The following is a 27,317-nucleotide window of genomic DNA, read 5'->3' on the forward strand; positions in this document are numbered from 1 at the left end:
GTTGGATTCTGCTGAGTGTCCAGAGACCTTGGGTTAAGTATGTCCATCTTCAGTAGCTCATTGGATCACTTTTCTTTCCTCACTTGAGTATTCCAGCAGTCATTCTCCTAATCTGACCACTTTCAGGTTTAGTTTACCTGGCTTACCTGGGGAAGCTGACAACTTGTTGGTAGTTAGGCACTCATAGATGTCTCCAGAGACATCCTGAGAGGCAAGATTCCTCTTAATTGACAACCAGGACAACCAGGTAGTCACCCAGTCCCTCTCTAAGCAGGGAGCACTTTTCCTTCTCTCCTCTGCTGCAGCTACTGATATCTGGCCCCTGGAATAAAACCATAGTTCCTAAAATTGAGCATCCCTAAGAGTAGCTGCTTGGTGGGACATCTGATTTCTTTGATTCCCTAGCTGCAAAACCTGAAATATGACCACTAGCTGACAGAATGTTTGCCAGTATCCCCACAAAACAAGTTAAAACTTAAGTGAAAGTAATTCTGCTTTTGAATCTTGAAAGAGACCATATGTAATATTCATTTTAAACCCTCTTACTTTATAACTAAATAAATAATGGCAGAAAGGAATGATCTAAACAAGAACAGCTGAGGCTAAAACCCAAGACTGCCATGACTTCTAGTCCAATGTCTGTTTTGCATCACAACACAGTATCTTTAACAGTGCTTGAGATGCTTAACAGAGAAGCCATCCAGTGCTTCATTGAGTCCAAGTCTTAGGGTATTTCTGCCACTTAGTATCTTTTTGTTCAGATTGAGAACCTAAGGCAACAGAGAGGTCAAGGGGAAGTATTTTCTTGTTCAGAATTCTTAGGCAACCTTCATACCTTTATCTGGAAAATGCCTTCTCTCCAGACAATAAGATAGTTCACATCTGGAGACATCAGCCTTTGGTACCTAATTCTCTAAGCTCAAGATGCATCCGATTGCCACTTTACCATTCTGTTTCCCAAAGGAAGCATCAGCACCAACCTGCTAAATGCCTGTATTTGAAGAGTCTCTCCCCTTCCTACAGTGACCTTTCATGAGGCCCTTTCCTTCCTAAGGGACCTTTACCTGGTAGTAGTGGTCTCATTCACAAAAAAGAATAACATATATAACTGGAGTACTTTGCAGTTTTCGGGATTTTTTAAATCTGCTTGGCTGGAAAGGAGACTAGAGTATCTCATTTTTAGTATAAACTACTTTTAATTATTTATATTGATACTCTCTGATAAATGCAAGTAGTTAAGAATAGATAATACTCATTCTTTTTTAAATTTGTGACGTCAAACCATTGTTTTTATTCTGACACAACTACAGTACTTCAGATGGCACACAGATAGGCAGGATATTACATAGGTAAGCAGGAATTTATACACGGGGTACCAGAGCTAAATCTGGAAAACACATTTGGAATGAGCTTCCACACTTCAGTCTAAAATCTCACCCAAACTTATGGCTACACATTTTTCTGTTTCCCCCTGGTTTCACCTTCTGGAAAGTGAACAGTTTTTTAAATCCTAAATGTTATAAATCCTTAGGAGAAATATTCCCTCAAAACCTAGTGAGAGAAAGTGCCACATTCCTGCCTTCTAACAGGTAATTATTAGTTGTAACAGCTTTAATGCATGGAAAAACTTCAGTGCATGGAAAAACTTCAGTTACCAACCAGTCAAGAGACTTTCTCAAGAAAAATCCCAGCAGTTATCCCTCTTTCCTCCTTGTCATACACCATCATTAAGACCTGGGCTAGATCACCTACAACATCTCACTTAGGGAAGGCAATGTGTTGCCATAAAAAGACCACAAGCTTTTGAGTGAGGCTTGAATTTGAATTTCAGCTTAATCATGTGGGATTTATGGTGGGGGCCCTTTCAGTCTCAACTTCCACATTAGTGAGCTGGGGAAATGATACATACTTTTAAGGGTTTTTAGGGGGATTAAATGAAGTATACAGTTCTTAGCCTCAGGCCTAGGATTAAGTAAGTACTCAAGAAATGTGCAGTTTTTCTACTTCCATGTTTCTTTTCTAATCTTCAAATGGAATTATAGAAACCGTGGGTCAGAACACATTGCTTTACTCAAAAGGTTCCAAGACTGAATTTGCTTAAGAAAAAAAAAATGCTATCAAGTCATTAAAAATTAAATTGTATGGTTTATGAATTCAGAGACATTACCAGTTTGCCTCCTTCTCTCAATTGAACTTGTATTTTCATTTTCTTGGTTAAGCATTTGTCTCCTAATCTTATCCCATATGCTGCCTAGTTTGCTGGTCCCAAGCAGTTCACTGTACTTTCCTAGATTTGGTGCCTACTCTCCCCTGGACTTCTTTTTCAATATTCTAGCCTTTCCTAGATGTAAATCTTTACCTCCTTGTTAGTGAAATTAGATATAAGCCATGATTTGGAAAGGGAAGAAATCTGGAATACTTAGTTTCATTCAATTGTCTATGCTGGTGAATGCCTGTGTCATTGTTAATAAAGGAGAATTGAAAATACTCATTTCTACTTTCTGCCCCCAAATTTGTGTCTCTTTCTCAACTAGGCAAGAAGCAGCAGGGTGCATGATGCCATTTTAAGCTGCTTCACATCAGACTGAAATCCTAATTATAGTTTATAAGTGAAACAAACTAATTCAATGGTGATACCTTTTGTATAGGTCCTGTGCTTAAAGGAGGCAAGTATAAATTTTCTAACAAGAAATCCCTGCTTCTGTTGGGTGCAGTGTCTCACATCTGTAATACCAGCAGTTTGAGAGGCCAAGGCGGGTGGATCACTTAAGGCCAGGAGTTCGAGACCAGCCTGGCCAACATAGCAAAACCCGGTCTCCTTTAAAAATACAAAAAACTTAGCTAGGCATGGTGGCACGCGCCTATAGTCCCAGCTACTCGGGAGGCCGAGGCAGGAGAATCACTTGAACCCAGGAGGCAGAGTCTGCAGTGAGCCAAGATCGCACCATTGTGCTGCAGCCTGGGGTGATAGAGCGAGACTCTGTCTCAAAAAAGGAAAAAAAAAAATAAAAAAGGAAAGAAAGAAATCTCTGCTTCTGCTTCTGTACTATCAAAACTTCTACCCTAGAATGCCCCGTGGCACCTTCTAACCCAACCTAATACAGAGATTATGTAGGAACCCATTAACAAGCTGCTATATAATTATAAGCAGCTCTCACAGTAGGGTTGAAAGAGAGTATGAGGAAAACTAGAAGTACTGTATTTTTGCTATTAGAAATGAAATATGATTTCATGTACCTTTGAAAAAAATAACAGGATTTTACAGCCTTCTGATGATTCATTCAAAACATGGGGAATAGTTCATATGTTTGTTAAATGAAAATCTTATGTAGCTATTTGTGTGTCCCTCCCACTTCATAACTACAAAAACATATATATGAATTTCTAAACAAAGTGATATTTTAAAGATGAGTAGATTCAATGTGTACTTACCAGTTGACTATTTGATTTTATCTTCAGGTACAGATAGTTTGTGGTACTACTTGAAAATACCTTTAATATTATTTTCATCAGAATTTGTAATATATAATCCAGTTTGGGATGATGAATAAAATTTTTCTAATCTCTTGGGATATCTTGTATTTATTTTTGAGACTTGCAGTAGAAATAACAGACACTAACATTCATAAACAATCTGGTAAAATAGTAATCCTGCCACCAGTACAGTATTTCTGAAATTCAACTCTGGGGACCCTAGTAGTCTGCACACATATACCTGGGTATCCAAAAGTTCTCAGAGATAAAACCTGTCAGCCAAAGACCACCAGGAACACACCTGTAATCAAACAAAGTTAGGTTTATTAGCTTGTCGTAGTAAGAGGAAACAGCCACTATGGGGAATCATAACATACTTCAGAGAGAAAGAACTAGAAAGATCTTTTATAGGATTTCAGCTGATGTCAAAATTGTTAAAAGTAACTGTAGTGGAGTGGAAATAACACAGGACATGGAGTAAGAAGTTCTAGTTTGAATCCAACAGTGCCATGACCAGTAGGATTCATTTCAGGTGTACATGGCTAGTTCAGCCTTAAAACAGTCAATGTAATGCACCATATCAACAAAGTAAAGAAAATCATATCAATAGACACAAAAAGAGTCTGACAAAATCTAACCCTCATTCATGAGAAAAACTCAGTAGTTAAAAATAGAAGAGAATTACCTCAATTTGATGAAGAACATCTAAAAAACCCAGAAAAACCAAAAACCTATATATCTTAATAGCAAACAACTGAATGTTTTTCCTCTAAGATTAGGAACAAGGCAAGGATGTCTGCTTTCACCACTCTTATTCAGCCTAATACTAGAAGTGCTAGTCACTGCAATAAGGCAAAAAAAGAAAAAAGAGAATAAATAAAAGACATGCAGATTGGAAAGAAAGAAATTTTTAAAAACTTTTTATTTGCAGATGACATGATTGTTTACATAGATAATACCAAGGAATGTATTTTAAAACAAGCAAACACCTGGAGCTAGTAAGTGAGTTTTAGTACAGTCACAGTATACAAGATCAAGACCAATACCCCCAAATCAATTGCATTTCTATATTCTAACAGCAAACATGAAACCAAAAACACAGTACTATTTAAAGTCACCACGAAGAAAATGAAGTATTTAGGTATAAAAGTAACAAATTGTATACAAGATTTGTATGTTAAAAATGCTGATGAGGCCAGGCGTGGTGGCTCACGCCTGTAATCCCAGTACTTTTGGAGGCCAAGGCAGGCGGATCACAAGGTCAGGAGATCCAGACTATCCTGGCTAACACAGTGAAACCCCGTCTCAACTAAAAATACAAAAAATTAGCCAGGTGTGGTGTGGGCGCCTGTAGTCCCAGTTACTCGGGAGGCTGAGGCAGGAGAATGGCATGAAACCGGGAGGCAGAGCTTGCAGTGAGCCAAGATTGTGCCACTGCACTCCAGCCTGGGTGACAGAGCGAGACTCTGTCTCAGAAAAAAAAAAAAAAAAAAAAAAAAAACTCATGAAATCAAAGACCTAAATAAATGGAGATGCATACCATGTTCATGGATTGGAAAACAACACAGTAAAGATGTCAGTTCTACTCAACTTGATCAATAGGTTTAATGCAATTCCTATCAAAATCTCAGCAAGGTTTTTAGTAGACATAGACGAACTTATTTTACAATGTATGTGATAAGTTTATTTCTCTAGAATATCTCAAGTAATCTTTATAAGGAAAAAGTAGCAGAAAGATTTGGCATCAGAAGACCTAAGTTCGTTCTTGCACTTTAATAGATACCGCATCTGATCTTATAAGGTAGATGTTATCACCCCTTGTTTTGCAGATGAGGAAGCTGCAATTTAGAGGTAACACAGATCTTAAATCCTTGTTTTCTGACTTGAAATCCAGTGACTACTCACTCTGCCAATTCTACTTAACTGTTGATCTAAAAAAAAAATTTTTTTTGTATTATTACTTAAAACCAGCCTCTTATACTGAAAGTGAGAAGGATCACTCTACCCAATATTAAGGTTTATTATATAGCTATAGTAATTGTTATGGGCTGAATTGTGTTACCTTATATCCCTCAAAATTCTTATGTTTAAGTCCTGACCCCAGTATTTCAGAATGTGACTGTGTTGGGAGATAGAGCCTTTAAACAGCTAATTAGGGTAAAATGAGGTCATATGGGTGATTCCCAATTCACTGGTGACTAGAGGAGTCCTTAGAAGAGCTTAGGACAAGGAGAGGCACAGAAGGAGGACCATGTAGAGACATAGAGAGAAGATGGTCACCTACAAGCCAAGGAGAGGATCCTTCAGAAGAAACCAGCCCTGCCAGCACCTTAGCCTTGGACTTCTAGTTTCCTGAACTGTGAGAAAATAGATTTCTACTGTTGAAACCACTCAGCTGTGGTACTTTGTTATGGCAGCCCTAGCAATCTAATGCAGTAGTCAAAGACAGTATGTTTTGGTAAAAGGATATGCACATAGATCAGTGAAACAAAATAAACCAGAAATTGACCCATATGAATATGTCCAACTGATTTTTTACAAAAGTGCAAAAGCAATTCAGTGGAGGAAAGACAGTCTGGTTTTTTTTTTCCCTCTTATAGACAGGGTCTCACTGTGTCACCCAGGCTGGAGTGCTGTGGCACAATCATTGTTCAGTGTAACCTCGAGCTCCTTGGGCTCAACCAATCCTCCCGCTTCAGCCTCTCAAGTAGCTAGGACTACAGGTGCATGCCACCACACCCAGCTATTATTTTATTATTTTTTGTTGACATGGAGTCTCATGTTGCCTAGGCTGCTCTCAAACTCCTGGCCCCAAGCTATCCTCCACCTTGGTCTCCCAAAGTGCTGAGATTGCATGAGCCACCACACCCAGCCAAGATAGACCTTTCAACAAATGGTGTTAGAGCAATTGGACATTGGCAATTGGACAATAGGCAAAAAACAAACTCAACTTGAATAAACCTCACACTTTGTACAAAAATGTACTTAAGATGGATCACATGCTTAAGTGTAAAATATAAAACTGTAAACCATTTTGGGGAAAAAAAATAGGAGAAAATCTTCATGATCTAGGGTTATGCAAAGCATTCTTTCTTCGACTTGACACCAAAAACACATCTATAAAAGAAAAATTGATAAATTGGACTTCATCAAAATTAAAAATTGCTGCTCTGCAAAAGCCCACATGTGAGAGCTGAAAAGTCAAGCTACAGACTAGGAGAAAAATATTTGCAAACTATGTATCTGACAAAGGACTAGTACCTGGAATATATAAAGAACCTGAACACTCAGCAGTTTTTTGAAAAATTCAATTAGAAAATGGGCAAAGACATAAACAGACATTTCATTGAAGAGGATATACAGATGGCTAAGAAGCACATGAAAAAGATGTTCAACATCATTAGCCAGGGAAATGCAAATTACAACCACATGAGATATCATTGCATACCTCTTAGAATGGCTAAAATTAAAAATAATGATAACACCAAATCTGCTAGTTGTTTCTTTTATGATTTTCTTTTTTAACGTGTACTGCGCACCATTGTTTTCACTGTGATTTTACTAAAGAGTGTCCTTAAACATTTTACAAACATTCGTAATAGGTAACACTCTTCATAATAAAAAGGAGTAACCTTGTCTCAATTTTTGGAAGACAGGTTTTTAGGTTTTTGTTTTTGACTTTCCTCCAATTCTTTGTTGATTTACTTTGTCATTTTAGTAACCCTCTTTTTATGATTTATTTTCTCTTTATTATTCCTTTGTGTTCTTTGAGTTTTCTTTAATTAGCTTTATCAGTAAAGCCCTTTAACAGCTGGTACTATTGTTCATAGTTCTCTGCAACTTTATCAGTAGGGCTTTTACAACCTAAAACTTCTAAATTCAAATTTTTTCTTCCGTTAATCTTAATAATTTGGAGGATGTTTTCTAGTGAATTTTACAAGAAAGGTAATTGAGTGGCCAATGTTCTGAAAATGTTATACCACCAAATGTCTTTCAGATGTCTTAGAAGATGACGGTCTCATAGTTGAAGTGTGGAAGAGTTTGTTTTGGAGCCCAGACTGGCCAACCCTCTAATCCAGCCAGATCCAGCTTAGCAGAAAAAAATTTCTGGCATGTGACCTCATAAACAAGGGAAAAGCTCTCCTTTTAGGATTATGTCTTCTCTTATCATCTCACTTGTAATTTGTTAGGAGCCATCTTTTTCCCCATGTCTTAGTGGAAGACAGAGAATTATCTAAAGCATTCTGTGGTGCTGCAAATGATTTATCTGTAGCCACTAGCCACATGTGACTACTGAGTATTTGAAATGTGGCAAGTGTAACTGAATAACTAAATGTTTACTTTAATTTTAGTTTAAAACCAGTAGCTAGCATATTGGACATTGCAGATCTAGAGGATTCTATGGGATCAGCAAGGATTTTGGATTTGTAGACTGGAATCCAGAGTCCTCCACAGCCTAGTTTTGTGATCTTGGGCTAGCTATTCAACTTCTGATTTCTGAATTTTTTTTCAACTAATGGGGCTAAATTAATACCTACCTTTCAAGGTTATTAAAAGAACTGTAAGAAATCTGCAGTATCTGGCACACTGCTCAGTACATGGTAGATGCTCAGTGAATGATAACTATTGTTAATATTATGTTCACATGGTTTTACATCTGCCTTTGGCGTAAATCCTATAAGCTTGTATTTTCCTGATAATCCTATGTAACAATTTTTCTGTAAGACTGGTATTTCAGATCCCTCCTGGGTAGAGGCCCTATGCTGACCACCGTTGATCAGAAGCGACCCTGGCCTCAAGAGCACAGGTACAAGGCCTGTTCTTTGGGGAGAGAGTATGTAGGGTTAAAACATAACACTTAAAGGAATTGAGTCTCAAGGACCAGGCTTAGGCAAGGAGACAAAAGTCCTAGACTTTGCAGATGGCCATCTAAGCACACAAGGCTAGAAAAAAGCTCCAGGAAGGAGGACAGGGTCTGGGTAATGAGGTTCAGCTGAGTCTTAGGACTTGTAGAACAGAAAATTTGAATAAATGAAGAAAAAACATTTCTGAATAAGAGGAGTCAGTAAATTCACAGAATAGACTTTATGGGACAGTGAATAAGACCATCTGCCATATGGATAAACAGTGAAAAAAAAACAACTGGAGGCCGGGCGTGGTGGCTCAAGCCTGTAATCCCAGCACTTTGTGAGGCCGAGATGGGCAGATCACGAGGTCAGGAGATCGAGACCATCCTGGCTAACACGGTGAAACCCCATCTCTACTAAAAAACAACAACAACAACAACAAAAAAACAAAAACAAAAAAAAACTGCAAAAGTGGGCAAGGAATGAGGGGACTGAATATTCTGCTATGAAGTTTGGATATGAGAGAGAAAAGTTTTGGATAGGAGCATCGTGCCTTCAATAAACACTTCTGACCTGGTTACTGCTCACCAGATCTGTCCTAAGGGTGAAGTTCAACAAACATTCAGGAAACCCCTTCAAGGACAGAGCAGGGATTTAGGAGAATTCAGATTCACTGAGACTGACCCTGGAGACCCTAGAACTCGGATAGTTGCAGGGACAGAGGATAGCAACTTAGCCAGATGGGCATAGGACCCTAGATGGTTTAAGTAAGGTCACTTCTAGGAATTCGCAGTCAGTGCTAGACATGGGCACGAGGCGTCCAGGGTCAGGAAGCGCTTGAGGCCAAGTGACCAGGGGACAGTTTGGAGACCGTCTGGGAAGTGGAGCTCAAGAGCAGAACTGCAAGCCACAGAAAGGGAGTGTGATAGGACAAGAGTATGTGGGGTTAAAACATAACGCTTAATGGAATTGAGTCTCAAGGACCAGGCTTAGGCAAGGAGACAAAAGTCCTAGACTTTGAAGATGGCCATCTGAGCACCCAAGGCTAGAAAAAGCTCCAGGAAGGAGAACAGGGACCAGGTGATGAGGTTCAGCTGAGTCTTAGGACTTGTAGAACAGAAAATTCGAATAAATGAAGAAAGAAAACATTTCTGAATAAGAGGATAGTCAGTAAATTCACAGAGTAGGCTTTATTCTGTGAATAAACCCTCTGTTTATCCACAGGGTTCCAGGGAATTAGAATAGGCCTTTGAGAGCGAAGACAAAAGCTCAGTTTGATGAATTGGGCCAGAAGAGCCAGTGAGATTCTAGGCTGTGGGGAAGACACGAAGGCAATTTTTGGAACACAGCAGAGTAGTGGAGACCAGTGGTCAGTGCTAGACCTGGGCACCACAATACGGGCAATGTGAGAGATGTGGGAAAGAGGCTGGAGCCATTCCTATACCTGTTGCTTCAGTTAGAAACTAGGACAGGATAGACTTTTCACGTGGTGATGCCACAGAGCATAACTGGAAGCTAGGGAGAACAGAAGCCAGGAAGAGAGATAAGCTTAGTGGTGATTTTAAATTCTGGGTCTTAACTTAGTCCTCATGTCCCTATTGTCTGTTCACCTCTGGAGACTGTGGGCTCCAAGGGGTAAAAAGTAATTGCTCTAGTTGCACTAGGAGAGTAGTTTGTGCTAGCAACTGACCTTCTACCTTACCTTTACCTCTACGAGAAGACTTGGGACTCCAGTGGCTTTCTGGACCGTAATAAAAACAAGGCCAGGCCAAGGCCATCTTGTCTTCACTCTTCCTCATTTTCACCCAGACAGATTCTGCTGCCTGGGTAAGAGAGCTCAGGCAGGGACTGCTGGCTGATGAGGCCTGGGCAAGCCTATAATCCCAGCAGAGAGCACAGGGACAGTGAGTGGGAGAGGAGCCAGGCACAGGTTGTATCTTGTTAAATCAGTCTGCATCAGCTACAGTGTAAGTCTCAGAAACAGCTCTGAAACCCCAGCTGGTAACCTATTTAGTTCAGGCAATGTGCAAAGAAACCATATCCCCGCCAGCTAAAAAGATGCATGTGCTCTTGGGTAGTGCAGAAGTATCTGTTATGAAAAGCAAAAGTAACAACAGTGCTGGGAAATTAAGGTTTCCTCTGTGTGTTTTTGTGTTGGTTCCATTTGAGGTGACATCCTCTAATTTTCCTAAGCACAGTGGGGCCTCCTGGAAACATCTGCTGGATTTAAGGAGTAAGGGGATGCCTCCCTCATCCTCCGGTGTGTGTATTTGGTTTGGGATTTGTCAGTCTGGGAAGCTGAGGGCTCTGGGCAGCTTGACCTGGCAGATTTCCCCCACTTGCCTGAAAAGCAGCCTAGGGGGCAGAGGCCCCTCCCCAGCTCAGCCCTGCACCTTCGCTCTCAGCGCCTGGAGCTGCGGCCTTTTATTTCCAGTCTGGTCCCCAGGGAGCTGAGTGGGAAATAAGGACAGCTGATAAGCCTGACAGTATTGACTTTATGGGGAGTGTTCCATGAATTTACTTTCCGCAAGTAGGCTGCACTCTTATCTGCTGCCCACAGAGCATCTAAATCCTCATCTAGGAGACCCATTGATGAGTCATGTCCGTTACACAAAGACCAGAGACTAAAGAAGGAAAGGGGAATTCCATCCACCTCTTTCTCTCCTCCAGTACCTGGTCCTGCCCACCCCAACACCTCCCCTCGCTTTCCCCGCTGCGTTTGGGTTTATTGGCTGAAAATAGAAACACAGCTCCAGGCCTGCGGAGTCAAGGCCAAGCCAGCCTGGTCTTGAGAGGTCGGCAGCTGGGCACACCCAAAGGCTGTGTGTCCCTCTAATTGGTAACTATGGGAAGCTCACTTGAAGTAGTTGTGTGCGCCGCTTTATGCTGCAATAGTCAACATTTGCTCTGGACAGAAATACCCTCACGGCTTTAACGCCAGGTGTCTTGGAGATGAAATGTGGGTGTGTGGGTGTTACCAAGGGGTCCTGGGTCTGGGGTGCTGGAGAATGGAAGTTAAATGTAAGAGAAAGGCCTGATGCTCCACAGAAGTTTTTCTTTCCCCTCTGGCTTCTCCGTCATCCAGTCCTGGGCTCTGTTTCAAATATTAGAAAAAAATAAAAGCTTCTTAGCAGCACAGAAACTAAGTAACTTGAAGGAGAGAGCTGGGAGCCAGAATGCTGGATTGGGCAGAGGAAAGAAAAAAACGGAAAGTACCCTTTGGCAGAAATTAGAGGTATGTGTTTAGATTCGCCATCTAGCTTTCAGATAGAATTTTTTTGGTAGTAAATATAAAATGAAATCTATGTATTGAGTACCTTTGGTTTCATTAGATGACTGTTAGCACCACTTTTTAGTATTTACTCCAAAGCACTCACTTTTCATACATTAGCTCACTGAATCTTCACAATAACCCATGAGATGATATTTCTAAGTTATAGCTGAGAAAATTGAGTCTGGGATAAGTTAAGTAACTTGCTCAGGATGACAACTATAATAGCATCAAAGCAAGGATACAAACGCCAGCCAGTCTGCCTCCAAAGTCAAGTCAAAGGTCTTCTCTTAGCTACCACACTAAACCGCCTGCTATTTGGCATTTTTCAATATCTTATCTCAATTCACAGCCAATCAATGAGTATTTATTATTCCCATGTTTTAGGAAACAGGCTCAGCAGGATACCACTACCTGTCCAGGGCCACAAAACCAGTGTGTATCAGAGACTCTGGGCCACAGTGTCTAGCATCTCTCCTAAAGATCTCACCCCGCTGGTGCATTGCCCACTGCTCAGGCAGATGTGGGCCACATGGGTGCATTTCTCCCTTCCGGGTCCCCTGGTTTCCTGTGTCACCTGCTTTCACCTGCTGCTACTTGCTTGATAATTTTCTTATTTGAAGGAGGTTGGAATGAGGGAGGCAGGAAGAGCCTGGGAGGATGTGAGCTGTTCACAGTTGCTCTGTGGGCCCTGTGAATGGAGTAGTATGAACATCCATGAGAATTTGCAGCTTCTGCAGCCTCTGGAAAGATGTCTGTCTAAAAACCACTAGTAAAACTGAGTCAGCCATATGCTTGTTTCTTTAAGTATGTGTTTTAGTATTTGACTTCTTTGGGAGAAATAATTTTTTTGTTTAGGATAACTTGTTCTGTAACTTTTTAATTAATATTTATAATTTTTCATATTGAGTAAGAAAACCTGGGTGAAATGCCTAGCGTGACACCTAGCACTTAAGGTTGAATAATTGGGGCAGAGGATTAAGTTCCTGGGCCAGAGTTGATGCTTAATGTCAACCCCCTCCTCAAGTCAAGCCATCATCTCCTCTTGCCTGCATTGCTTTCATGGCATCCTAACTAGTCCCCCAACCCCACCTCTTCTCTTGCCCCTCTCCATGTAGCAGACAGAATATTCTCTCCTTCCTGAAAAACGACCAGGTCAGGCGCGGTGGCTCACACCTCTAATCCCAGCACTTTGGGAGGCCGAGGCGGGCAAATCATGAGGTCAGGAGATCGAGACCATCCTGACTAACACGGTGAAACCCCGTCTCTACTAAAAATACAAAAAATTAGCCGGGCGTGATGGCGGGCGCCTCTCGTCCCAGCTACTCGGGAGGCTGAGGCAGGAGAATGGTGTGAACCTGGGAGGCGGAGCTTGCAGTGAGCTGAGATTGCACCACTGCCCTCCAGCCTGGGTGACAGAGCGAGACCCCGTCTATGGCCTTGGAAACATTTACCTCACAGAAGCAAGCTATGTATCTGCTGACAGAAAGCAGGGCAGACTGGAGGCAGCTGTCTGAAGAAATAAGAGCTTTCTTGCATTCATTCAACAAATATCTGATCAAGCAGCTTTTATGTGCAGTGAGCACAATTCCTGGGGTCCAGTGATTACGGAAACTAAGTCTTTGTCCTCATGAAGTTTATAATGTAGCAAGTAAACTAGAATGAGATTGGTTTTGAAGAATTCAACATGCAGGTGGGGTCTCCTTTAAAGAAAAAAAAGAGAGAGTTAAAATATTGAAATTTATCAAAAAGAGCTTCTTATGACCAAGAGTCACTCCCACGCACCCACAAATTAAGTATAAAGAATGGGCACAGTTTAATTTGGCAAATGCAAATTTAAAAGCAGGGGTTGTAATATGAATATAATAAAATGAAATTCATGGCAAAAAGCAAGACATTTTATATTGATATAGGCTACAATCCTCTAAGTCAATAAAAAAATGTTATGAGTCTTTATGCTTCAAAAGCAATGCATCAAAAGATGTAAAGATCTGAAGCAAACACTCCCAGAAAACAAAAAGAACAGACACAAAATAGTAAAGGGAGATTTTCACACAGTGCTCTCTTGAATAGATCAAATAGACCAAAACTTCCAAGAATATAGATTTATTTAATGGATGTGTAAAAAGACATTTTACCATTCAAACAGAGAATATACCTCCTTTTCTAGCACCTGTGAAACATTTATAAAAGTTGAATATATGTTTTATCAAAGAGAAAATTCTCAATAAATATCCCAAAGCAAAAAACATGTAGGGCATATATTTCACTATACTGCAATAAAATTAGAAACTAATAGCAAATGGTTGCCAAAAAAATACAACAACAAGAAAATTTAAAAACACTTTCTAAAAGAAAAATAAGCAACTGACATTAGAAACCAATGACAATGATACTACAAATGGAAACGGGATATCCCCAAAGGTCTATCAGAAGAAAGTTCACAACCTGGAGTGCTTTGCTTACTAAACAAGAAAGAGTAAAAATAAATAAGCATTCAATCCAAGAGTGGTAGAGTGGAGAGGAAATAAAATAAATGTAAACAAAAAGAACAGATTTAATGAAGATATAGCAGAAAGTGTATTTGAAAAAGCAAATCCCAGAGCTAGTTTTTTTAAGAGCAATAAAATGAACAGACTTTTGCAACACTGATCAAGAAGAGAGAGAGAAATCATGAACACATAACATGAGGCATGAGAAAGGGGATAAAACAAATACATAGATTTTAAAAAGTAACTGAATAACTGTATATAACACTCTACTAACGAATCTGAAAAGGTCCAAATTTATATGTCAAAGTACCAAAATTAAGGAGAGAGAGAACATGTGAAGGAACAAAACCTACCTAGAAGGATTTACTAGTAAATTAAATATCAAGAACCAGCTAATTCATGTTTCATAAATTAATGGATGCATGTACAATAGGTGGATGGAAGAAGGGATGAATAAATGACTGGATAAACGGAGAGATGGATGGATGAATAGGGCCTCAATACGTAGAATTGGAGATTGGTAAAGGGGCCAAGGATGGAGGAGGGAAGAAGAGAGTTTTATGAGTGGCTAAGGCTGATGCTTGACCTCCAGCCAAAACAATCTTGGCCTGCACCCACTCGGCCTGGCAGAAATCCCTTCCAAAAGTCCTAGGTTTGGACCATGGCGGTGGCTGACTCCTATAATCCCAATGCTTTGGGAAGCCAAGTCTGGAGGACTGTTTGACCCCAAGAGTTCAAGATCAGCTTGGGCAAGATGGCGAGATCCTGTCTCTACTTTTATGAATAAAATATAAAACAGAAATCCCAGGTTTGGTCTTTCCTGAAACTGACAAGCCCTGCATACAGGACTAGAAGGCCAGTCATCACAGGCTAATCCAGACAGATCAATTAAACCAGGAGAACCAGAAAGCCTGACAGTGTCCAAGCTCTCCTAGTGACTTGCCCTTCCCTCCCCAGCCCTCTGTTTCCTCCCCAGGAGCTCGCAGGTGCAGTCTCTCCAGGGGGCGGTGAGAGCCATGAATAGTAAGGGTTTTAGCTCAAGCACACAGAGGCGTTTAGCTGCCCAAACCTAATCCCCCAATAATCGGCTTATGTAAATTCCTACTTCAACCCCTTCCCCTGCAGGTCCTAGCCCCGAAATTCTCTACATTGGGAGACTGGCATGGGAGAGGACCCATCATTCTGAAGGATCATTGCTAGTGGAGTGATGCAGCAAAGATTGTTTCCCCTGCTTCTAAAAGCATAAAACCAACAATAACATTTAAGAACGTTTTGAAAAGGAAAAAACCATCAACCCTGGTCCTAGGATGTCAACACAGTCGTGCTCCTTTCTCTGTAGCCCTTGTCCTTTCTCTGAGTCCTTGTCCACTTGCACACAGATCCTATTTGACAGCTTATTGTTTCGTTTAGCATCATCCATTTCCAATCTTGCTATCCTGTTACCACGATTCTTTTTCTCAGCTGTAAAATATGCCATTGAAGAAAATATTATCACCTTACAGTTTTTGGCTAAGGTGAAGATTAATACAGGTTATTGCTTCAAAATGTAACATTTGCTGTATTAGAACTGCCATATAGGGAGAACAGAGGAGCAGAAAGAGAAGCAAATCAGGGAAGCTTATTGCAAATATTAGTTTTTGTAGTTGTTGTTTGTTTGTTTTTCGAGATGGAGTCTCTGTTGTGCAGGTTGGAGTGCAGTGGCGTGATCTCGGCTCACTGCAACCTCTGCCTCAAGCAAAGTGATTCTCATGTCTCAACGTCCCGAGTAGCTGGGATTACAGGTGTGCGCCACCACACCTGGCTATTTTTTGTATTTTTAGTAGACATGAGGTTTCACCATGTTGGTCAGGTTGTTCTCAAACCCCTGACCTGAGATGATCCACCTGCCTCGGCCTCCCAAAATGCTGAGATTACAAGCGTGAACCACCGCACCTGGCCTTAGGTTATGTTTCTAAAGATCCCTTTTTACCAACTAATTTTCCCCAATCCACCCTCCAATACCTCCTCTATACTGCCACCAGAATGAGTCTTGCGACCTGTAACTAAACATACTATTCCCATGTTCAAAGCACACAGTTGTATTTGTCTGGGCTGCCCTCTTCTCCACCCCTACACTTGTATTATAATTCCTACCCAGTCTTCACCACCCTTCCACCGGGCACCCAGCAGTCAGAGCTCCTGCCCTGGACAGTGTACTTTTAGATGGCCCTGCTCTGGCCCTCCTCCAGTGCTCACCCAACCCCCATGCCCCACCTTCTAGAACATATTCTGGGAATCTGGGACCCCTGAATTTCTGTTCAAATGACCATGAGCCCATTTCCAGGGCCTGGATAAGGCTATTCCCTAGGCCCATGTGGGCTGGGAGTTCACATCATATTCACAAGACCCTTCACAGAAAAGGACAGAGCTAGCGGGTGGGAAAAGAATGGGGATGGGGATGGAGTCTCCATTTGTACCCTTATCATGGCCCCCATAAATGTCAGAGCCATCCTTGCTTCAAGGCCTAGTTTAAATGCCATCTAACCCATGAGTAACCTCTGATCCCCCAGCTAGAATCTTCTACCTCTCCATCCCTAACTCTAATTTCACACTCTCGCATTCAGGACTGTCTGTCTTATATTAGTCATGTTGTCATGTCTTCTCCCTTCCAATAGCTGTTAGTGCCTTGAAAATAGATACAGAACTTTCCTCACCTTCATGCCCACCTCCCCATCCTACCCCACTCCCCGCCTACCACCATAACCTAGCAATTTATGCAACACCGTTTTAATTTATAATGAAACTGTATTGTTTCTTTTGGAGGTGGGTAAGATGGGTGGTGGTGTGACAACCCCAAAGTCTCAGTGACTTACAACAATAAAGATTTATTTCTCACTCATGTTATATGGTTGGTTGCGGGTTTGCTCCATGGTGTCCAGTCTGCATGAGCAACCCCAAACCAACTGTCTCATAGCTGAGCCCATCCAGCAATCCCAACGAGCCTTGCTCTATCCCCAGGCTGGAATGCAGTGGCACGATCTCGGCTCACTGCAACCCCTGCTTCCCAAGTTCAAGCGATTCTCCTGCCTCAGCCTCCTGAGTAGCTGGGATTACAGTCATGCGCCACCATGCCCGGCTAATTTTTCACTTTTTTCAGTAGAGATAAGGTTTCACCATGTTGACCAGGCTGGTCTCAAACTCCTGATCTCAAGTGATCTGTCCGCCTTGGCCTCCCAAAGTGCTGGGATTACAGGCGTGAGCCACAGCGCCCGGTCCAGCAATCCCTTGTAAAGCTTCTGCTCCATCAAGATCAACGTTAGGGCTGCTCACATTCTATTGGCTGATGCAAGTTGTATGGTCAAGCCTGGCAATGGGGCAGGGAAGTATAGTTCCTCCACTTACAGGGAGGTGCTGCCAATCACATGGCAGTGAGTGGGGCTATATTATCCTCTCCCAGGGAAGGGAGCCAATAGTTGTTAACAATAATACAGTGGACCACAATAAAATTTACAATATACCAACTGTGTGCTAGGCATACTGCTAAATGCTTTACCTACCTTTTCCTCATTTAGTCCTCACAATTCTGTCATTGTCCCCATTTTACAGATAAGGACTAAGGCAAGCATAAATTCTATAATTTGCCTAGGATCACAAAAGTGAATAGACAAGGAATTTCCACCCGGGTAATGTAACTCCAGAGCCCTTTGCTCTTATCCACTAAGCTGCAATTCATTTGTGAATTTATTGTGCCAGGTCCTATACCAGATCTTTCAGAGAGAGTGATACCTGGGAATTCATTACTTATTCATTCATTAATTAACATTTGATGAACACCTATTCACTGGGAGTAGATGGGGTGGGGAAAGGCAGAGAAGATAAATAAGTAAATATTACTAAGTGGGGATAAGTGTTAAGAAGAATAAAACAGAAGGATGAAGACTGTGTGTGTGTGTGTGTGTGTGTGTGTGTGTGTGTGTGAAGGAACAATTTTATTTATTTATTTATTTTAAAGAGATAAGGTCTCACTATGTTGGCCAGGCTGGAGTGTTGTGGCTACTCACAGGTGCGATCATAGTGCACTACAGCCTCAGACTCCTGGCCTCAAGTGATCCTCTTGCCTCAGCCTCTGGAGTAGGTGGGATTACAGGCTCACCACCACGCCAGACAGACGGTGCAATTTTAGATATTGTGGTCAGAGACTTCACTGAGAAGGTGCCATTTGAGTAAAGACCTAAAGAATGTCAGCTCCTTGAGGGCAAGGACTTTTATCTGTTTTGTTTGAAGTTGTGTCCCCAGGAATTAGAACAGGGCCTGGCTCATCGTAAGCTCTCGGTAATAATGTGTTGAATGAATGAAAGGAGCTTAGGGAGGGAATCGTGGATAACTTGGGGGAAGAGTGTTTAAGGCAGAGGAAACAGTGAAAAGTGAAAAGACTCTGAGGTGAGTTCCTGAAACAACAAAGAGACCAAAGTGGCTAGAGCTGAGTGAGCCCCAGGGAGAGAAGAGACAGACAGCTCAGAGGGATAAAAGATATCCCTGGGCTCATTATAAAGGCTTCAGCATAAGTCAGTGAAATGGAGAGCCACTGCGGGATTTTGAGCAGAGAAGTGACCAGAATCTGACTTGTGTTTTCATAGCATCATTCTGGATGATGTTGGAGAATAGACAGAAGGAGGCAAGTCCAGAAGCAGGAAGACCAATTAGAAGTCCCCTCCCTCAATGAAATAATCAATATTAGTGCTGGGCACTGTGCAAACTGAAATGGATAAATTCGGGAACCTACCCAGTACAGTGACTGTTAAATTCTGCAGTGCATCTTAATCTCCTGAAATACTTAGGTTTTAAAAATGCAGATTTCAGACCCCACCCCCACCTCCGAAAAATCCTGGTTTCATGGGTTTGGGTTGTGGGTGTTGGGATCCTCCTTCCCCACCTGTGATTCTGAAGCAAGCGGTTCCTGAACTCCAGTTAGAGGCTCACTGGCGCTTAATAAGCATCTGATGAATTAACAACGGATACGGACTTTCCCAGGGTTGAATGTGTTGGAGAAGGAGGTTAGTAAGCGGCTCCCCCAGCCCAGGTGGGTAGCAGGACCCCCTTACCGCCCCCAAGCCTCACACAAGGCAGGGCTCTCCTTCCTCCCTTGCTCCCTTTCCAGGGCACAAGGGAGGGCTGGTCTCGGGAAGCCCGGGCGCGGGGAGTGGGGAGGAACCGGTGGGAGTCCCTGTCGGGAAAGGGCCCCCGGGCCCCGCGAGACAAAGGGCGGTGTCCTATAAAGGCGGCGGCGGCGCGGCGTCCAGGCGAGGGCGCACACGGCCGGCGAGGGCGACGGCGACGGCGCGGGCTCTTTGCGAGGAGGTGCGTGGACTCCGGGGGTACGTGGGCGCCACCAGGGCCGGGCTCGTGGGCCTGCGGGTCTCTCGCTGAGCCACACTCACCCGGGAGAGCAGGAGTGCGGCCGAGACTTGGTAGCAGCCACCAAGCCAATTCGATGAGAAGACCCGGGGACCTTCCGCGGGGCAGGGGCGGTGGCTCCGGTACTAGGCCGACTCTCTAGCGTGTTGGCGGGGCCGCGTCGCTTTTATGCGTGATGCCGCGTACCCACTTATACCGCGCCCGACAGCGCGTCTCCCAGAGCCCTTCAAGGAGCTCGCGCATCCCTGAGCGACTCCCGGACACCTGGCAGATTCGAAACTTCAGCCACGAGATGCTTTCCTAGACTCCCTAAATACTTAGTCATTAGGCAAGGCAATGGTTTGCAAGGGGGAGCAAACGTTATAATAAGAAAAACGGAAAGGCCTGGAAGCGAAGCGGGCAAGGGAAGAAGGTTGGGCAGGTATTCGATGTGCGTCCAGGCTGCACGGTGCAGGGATTAGGTGCATCTTAGAACAGGTGGCTTCCCCCAGCGTGAGGCTACCGTGAACGGCGCTGAAGAGCAGAATTCATACTGTGTGCTGCTGATTTAATATATCAACATGCAGAGTTGTGTGAGAAAAGTGACTTGCGTAATATATATGGTGATTTTAAAGGGTGTGTGTGTGTATGTGTGATACACACACCAAACTGGCTGGGGCTGGGGAGTGAGACCGAGTAGCTAAACAGGTAGGGAGCCTTTTATGCTTTACTTCAGGCACATGTGTATGCTTGATTTTCTTTTCTTAAATGAGCTTGTATTACTTCTATACTAACTTCAAAAGGCAGAGCTGTGCCTCATATTGGAGGTTAAGCACTATTCCCCAATCTAACTATATAAACCACCCTTCATGGCAAATATTTTCACTTACTTTCAAGAGAAAGGTGAAAGAAGAGACAAATGCACTGGACCAAATGCCAGGAAGATAAATTTAAAGCTGAATGAAGAAAGAGCTGCATGTGTGTGAATGCCTGGGACAGGCCCCCCAGTGTTAGCCGGGAACCTGTGCTGCACCCTTTCTGGTGAACCCGGGCTTCGTGTCCAGGAACCCCTGGCACAAAAAGTAGCAGCTCCGGTTAGGGGCATTGGTCACCTTGGGGGAGTGTGTCCTTCTTTTCTTTGCTAATGTGTTACCTTCAGTAGCGACAATATAAACAGAGGATTTATGCGTGTCTATGTTCCTGGTGTTTCTACCTGACTTTCCTCCAACCCAGGCATTCTTAACCTGGGGTACCCAACCCCCATCCACCCAGGGATATAGAGATAGAATGCAGGGGTGCTATGAATTTGGATGGAGAAAAATTACATCTTTACTTCCACTAACCTTTCATCTAAACATAGCATTTCCTTTATTTATGAATGTGGGTAATAAACTGTAGTAGTATTAGCTGTGGTGGTGAATTTGTCACCAATAGAAATCATAGATGCGTGCATTTCATGTCACAGATGTTGCAGATCTTTTGAAAACATCATTTACGTATCACTTTTTAGAGATTATCGTAATAAGTCTAGTTATTTAATGTGTTAAATATGAAGCACATGTATTGCTATATTGTATTTTATTTTAATAACTACTAAATATAATTGGTTATTTTCTGTGTCTATGTGTTTTAATTTATGGACTTAAAATAATTATTCTGAGATGAGAACCAAAGCCTTTTTACTTTATGTATTTAAAAATCATTGTTCTGAAAATGAATCTGTCCCTAGGCTTCCCCAGACTCCTAGAAGGGTCCATGGTACAAAAAAGGTTATGAACCCTGACCCGGCAGGAGTCCTCAATGGTGACGTAAATGCATCAATATCCAGGCCTGGGACACAGGCTATACCACTGATTCCCTGTGTGGCCTAAATGCTTCACCTCTGTTTTGGCATCTATCAAATGTTCTCCGATTCTGTGGCATCTAGTCTATTTTTTTTTTTTTTTTTTTTTTTTAGCTCTTACATTACTCTGAGATCACGATTAGCAGCAATCAGTCCTTGTGACTGGAAAAACACTAAATGCAGTTTTCCTTTGATTTAATAAGTACTTCAGTAATTTTCCAATGACCTCTACTTTGAGCTTTTCCAGCTTGTTAAACCACTGATTTCTGTTTCCCCTTTGGAGAAGGAGACGAACACACTTGAGGATAAATCAACAAGGAATGATTAAGCACCTCCTAGGATGGAGACTACATTTTAGAAGCCAGTTTTCTCTGTCTTTTTTGTTTGTTTGTTTGTTTGTTTTTCTGTCTGTTTCTAGTACAATAGGATAGAGCCCTCTTAGAAAAGAACACCACAGTTAGTTTATCCTGCCTAATCTTTTTTCCTCCCAGCTTGAAAAAGACCCCCCATGGGACTATGGTTGACTTAGTGAATGAGCTAAACCCTCTTTTGATAAGAGAAGCATGAATGTAACTTTGCTGCCACAATCCTGGCCAGCGTCAGTGTGAACAAAACTAGATAGTTTTCTACCTTAAAATCCCCTTGATTCAGGTTCAAACTTTTATATTTTAGATATAGTTGGGTATAGTTCTGACAACACTCAGGTTTTCATTGTAGAACCAAAGGTCAGATTATTAAGAAATGACTTAGGTTAGATAAAAGGCAATGGGGCCAGACATGGTGGCTCACGCCTGTAATCCCAACACTTTGGGAGGCCAACGCAGGTGGATCACCTGAGGTTAGGAGTTTGAGACCAGCCTGGCCAACGTGGTGAAAACTCATCTCTACTAAAAATACAAAAAGTAGCTGGGTGTAGTGGCGGGCACCTGCAATCCCAGCTACTTGGTAGGCTGAGGCAGGAGAATCACTTGAACCCGTGAGACGAGGTTGCAGTGAGCCGAGACTGCGCCACGGGAGGTAGAGGTTGCAGGGAGCAACAAGATTGGCCACTGCACTCCAGCCTGGGCAACAGGAGCAAAACTCTGTCAAAAAAAAAAAAAAAAAAGGAAATGGGCGGGGCATTGTAGCATTTCTGAGTAGAATGAGGTCCTGGGGATCACCTGGCCCACCCCTTTCAGTTTTGGAAGGCTACCTGGCCTGTCTGGGAGCCCGCTAGAATGCCTGGCTAGCTGCTGCTTCTCTTCTCCTGCAGTCGCAGTGCTTCCCTCACACGTTAATACAATCAGCCAGCTCCTCAGCACTCGGCAGCAAGCACAATACCTGGCTCAGGTATCGGCAAATGCTGGTCCCAAAGCTTGGAGTGCATAGTATTGTAATTGGTCCGTGGGTCCAACTAGGAATGTCTTCAGGGAGAGAGGATGTGGGTGCAAGCAGACAGTGTGGGGAGCTGGAAGCCATGCGGTGACCTTGTGCTGCTGTGCTTCCAGTTCACCATGAATTTGCAGCACAGCACTGGACTCTCCAGCCCAGACTCAAGCAGGAAAGGCAACAAGAAAGGAACTGGGATGGGGAAATGTCCAAGGGGCATAGAGGTGATTGAAAAATGCCATTGGCGCAGTGGTTCACCCATAATCCCAGCAATTTGGGAGGCTGAGGCAGGAGGATTGCTTGAGCCCAGGAGTTCCAGGCCAGCCTGGGCAACATAGTGAGACCCTCTCTCTACCAAAAATGGTTTTTTTAAAAAGGAACAAAAAGAAAGAAAAATGCTTTTCTTTGCAACAATGATGCTTTCCATGTGTATAGGGAGGAAATTGCTACATTTATTTAGCATCTATGTGCCAGACACTTTATAATGCATTTCGTGTAATCCTCACAAAAGTCCTGCTGATGGCTGTATCTCCCTCCGTTTTCCAGAGAAGAAAACCGAGGCTTCGAGAAGTTAAACGATAACTAGGACATCGAGAGCAGAGATTCAAAGCTGGATGTTTCTGCTCTAAAGCCCATAAGCATTTAAAACATTTCTTCTGTTATGAAGCAAATAATACATGAATAATTTATTATAAAAATATAAAACAGCTGGGCACAGTGGCTCACGCCAGTGAGCATCTCCAGGCCCCCCGAATGTTTCCCCATTCCAGTTCCTTTCTTGTTGCCTTTCCTGCTTGTGTCTGGGTTAGAGAGTCCAGTGCCGTGCTGAGAATAATCCCAGCACTTTGGGAGACCGAGGCGGGCAGATCATGAGGTCAGGAGATCGAAACTGTCCTGGCCAGAGTGGTGAAACCCCTTTTCTACTAAAATTACAAAAAATTAGCTGGACCTAGTGGCGTGCGCCTGTAGTTCCAGCTACTAGGGAGGCTGAGGCAGGAAAATCGCTTGAACCTGGGAGGCAGAAGTTGTGCCTCCCAAGAAGTGAGCCGAGATTGCACCACTGCACTCCAACTTGGCGACAGAGTGAAACTCCGTCTCAAAAAAAAAAAAAAAAAAAATATATATATATATATATATATATATATATATAAACAATACAAAAAAAGACTAAAACACCACAAGTCTCTCTTTTTTCTCTTCTCCCAATCTACTGTCCTTCCCCCAAGGAACCACTGTTGACAGTTTGGCCTGAATCCTTCCAGGTTTTTGGTCTACACACACACACACACACACACTCCGCCATATATTCCTGTAAAGTGAATCAAAAGAGCACATAAACAAAGCTCAGACCTTCTCTAATGCATGACAACGTCTTCATTAGGAAGAAAATGATAAATTACAACATTTACTTTTCTCTGTTTTATTTGTAGAGATAATAATTGCAATCATTAATTTTTTTTTTTTTTTTTTTTTGAGACAGTCTCGCTCTGTTGCCCAGGCTGGAGTGCAATGGTGCGATCTCGACTCATTGCAACCTCCACCTCCTGGGTTCAAGCGATTCTTCTGTCTCAATCTCCTAATTGGCCCTGACTACAGGCATGCGCCACCACGCCCTGCTAATTTTTTGTATTTTTAGTAGAAATGGAATTTCACCGTGTTGGCCAGGCTGGTCTTGAACTCCTGACCTCAGGTGATCTGGCCCCCTTGGCCTGCCAATGCTCTGGGATTTCTGGTGTGAGCTACTGAGCCCCGCCAATCATTAAATATTTATTGAGCCTTTACTATGCACCAGACACTGAGCTAAGGTACTTTATGTGTATCATTTTATGTGTCCTCCCAATGATGCAGTACTCCTGAACTGCTCTTTACTTATGAGGCATTTGAAACACAGAGAGGTTAAGTAGATTGCTCAAGGTCACACAGCTAGGGGGAGTAGAACCAACAGCCAAACCAGGGTTCTGGCCTTGGAGCGAGCCTGTGCTCTTGACCACCATGCACATGGTTCCACCGATGGCTGAGTTATGTGAAGACTCCTGTAGAGTCAGGGCTTGGTGGTAGGAGAAGATCTGGCCTGCTCTTTAAAGAAACAGGTAAGTAGAGAGTGGGGAGGAAATTCAAGGAACAGAAAATGACACCGTGCAAAAGGGTAGAGTTGGGAATATTCATGAGTCTTTGGAGGAACCAGAAAGGGCCCAGTGCCCAGGGGAGCTGAGCGTGGAGCAGGCAGCAGACCAATAGCAGTAAGCCAAGAACATCAGACTGCCTGGGGCTGCACCTTGGCTTGTTTGCCAGTGCCTCCCAAGTGTTCCTATTAGCACATGTTAATCCAAGCCACCTGAAAAAAGGGGCCCGTGCCTCTAGGAGTGAAAAATGGCTGCATAATGCTTGGCAGTATATGATGATAAACCACTCTCCTAGACTTGGAAAGGTCATCCAATGCAGCCCCAAAGAGGCCCAAGTATCTTCTACAGAATACACGCTAAATAACCACTCCCACCTGCCCCTTGTCTTTTCATTTTTGTGAGACTAAACACCCCCACTTCTGTTCTTCATACAACAGGGTTTCAAGACCCTTCATCACTCTGTTCCTGCTCCTCTAAATATAGTCCAGTCTGGATATTTTAGTTCTTACAGAGAGGGGCTGAATCCTCCCAATGAGGTCCGCCAGCTAATATGAGAGCTGTATTGTCTTCTCTATTCCAAATTATGAAACCTAGAATCATTTTCTTTTTTTACTTCATTCTGAGAACACACTGTTGGTTCATACTCAACTCTCTGTTGGTGGCCCGGCGTGGTGACTCACGCTTGCAATCCCAGCACTTTGGGAGGCTGAGGCAGGTGGATCACCTGAGATCAGGAGTTTAAGACCAGCCTGGCCAACATGGTGAAACCCCGTCTCTACTAAAAATATAAAAACTAGCCAGGCATGGTGGCAGGTGCCTATAGTCCCAGCTACTCTGGAGGCTGAGGCAGGAGAATTGCTCAAACCCGGGAGCTGGAGGTTGCAGTGAGCTGAGATCGTGCCACTGCACTCCAGCCTGGGTGACAGAGTGAGATTCCATCTCAAAAAAACAAACAAACAAAAAGAAAACAAACTTTCTATTGGCCAAACATATATTGTATTCACACATAAACTCAATCGATATTGTACCTGATTCTGAACAATCAGGAAGAGTTGGTTATGAAGGAAGAAATAGGAATATTGGGACAAAGCAATCTTTCAACTGGAGGCTTCAAAACAGCCAGGGAGAAAAAGCTGAAGGGTGGTGTTCTCACCTTCCCCTGTCATCTACTACATTTTTTTCTCTTGTCAAAAAACCTGAAAATGAGGAAATGAATCACCTAAGCTCTGAGTCAAGAAAATCTAACATCTCAGGTTCTTGGCAGGACATGTGATAACAATCAGGTCTCTTATAAGATACTGGCCCTGAGGGCCCTTTCTCTTTCCATCTCAGGAACTCAGACATGACCAGGAAGATCTTCACAAATACCAGGGAGCGGTGGAGGCAGCAGAATGTCAACAGCGCCTTTGCCAAGCTGAGGAAGCTCATCCCCACTCACCCTCCAGACAAAAAGCTGAGCAAAAATGAAACGCTTCGCCTAGCAATGAGGTATATCAACTTCTTGGTCAAGGTCTTGGGGGAGCAAAGCCTGCAACAGACGGGAGTGCCTGCTCAGGGGAACATTCTGGGGCTCTTCCCTCAAGGACCCCACCTGCCAGGTCTGGAGGACAGGACTCCGCTTGAGAACTACCAGGTTCCTTCACCTGGCCCAAGCCACCACATTCCTTAGTGTGGCTCTTGGCTGTCATCTCCCAGGGCAGCACTTGCTCAGAAGTCACTGCCTGTGGACAGACTTTTGCATGTTCCAGAGCTGACTTGATGATAACTTGTGAAGCATGAATGTTAGCTTCCTGGGAGGTGGCTCAGGCACAGCTGCAGGGAGCTGAAAAGAGCCATGAGGAATGTCACTTGTGGGCTGTCACCCCCCAAGATGTCAGGCAGAGCCGCCTACCTCTGCCTATTTTAAATCCAGGTTCTGAATAAGACTTTTGAAGAAAAAATTCTAAGTTTAAAAAAAAAAAAAGGTTGAAAATCACTGTTTACTCAATGTATTCAGTTATAAGAAAGAAGTTTTCTCATAATGGATCTCAGATGAATAAGTAGAATATGCTTCCTTCAGAACATATTTTACAGTTTGTTTTGAAAAATGAGATTTGATCAAGGGTGAACAAAATAAATTTAAGATTGATGGGCTGGGCACAGTGGCTCACGCCTGTAATTCCAGCACTTTGGGAGGCTGAGATGGGCAGATCACCTGAGGTCAGGAGTTCGAGACCAGCCTGGCCAACATGGTGAAACCCCATTTCTACTAAAAATACAAAAATGAGCCAGGTGTGGTAGTGCTAACCTGTAATCCCAGCTACTTAGGAGGCTGAGGCACGAGAATCGCTTGAACCCAGGAGGGGGAGGTTGCAGTGAGCCAAGATTATACCACTGCACTCCAGCCTGGGCAACAGAGTGAGACTCAGTCTCAAAAAAAAAAAAAAAAAAAGTTTTCTCATAATGGATCTCAGATGAATGAGAGTAGCAGCATATACTTCCCTCAGAACAGATTGAAAGATGGTTTTGGAAAATGAGATGTATTTG

General features: G+C 43.0%; 1 protein-coding gene across 2 annotated transcripts in view; it reads left to right on the forward strand.

The window, feature by feature from the left end:
• TAL2 (TAL bHLH transcription factor 2) overlaps positions 1-26,947 on the forward strand; it is a 29,738-nt gene extending 2,791 nt beyond the window's left edge. The window contains exons 1-2 of one of the 2 annotated variants that reach the window (XM_009188365.3): positions 18,157-19,421; positions 26,124-26,947. In XM_009188365.3, coding sequence (XP_009186629.1) covers positions 26,134-26,460 — 327 coding nt within the window. In that variant the 5' untranslated portion in view covers positions 18,157-19,421; positions 26,124-26,133 and the 3' untranslated portion in view covers positions 26,461-26,947. Of the gene's footprint in view, positions 1-18,156; positions 19,422-26,123 lie in introns of those variants that run through there. The other variant, XM_021927302.2, reaches the window with a different exon arrangement.
• Positions 26,948-27,317: the final 370 nt, after the last annotated feature.

The sequence above is a fragment of the Papio anubis genome, chromosome 13, assembly GCF_008728515.1.
Source record: "Papio anubis isolate 15944 chromosome 13, Panubis1.0, whole genome shotgun sequence".
In the NCBI taxonomy this organism is placed as follows: Eukaryota; Metazoa; Chordata; class Mammalia; order Primates; family Cercopithecidae; genus Papio; species Papio anubis.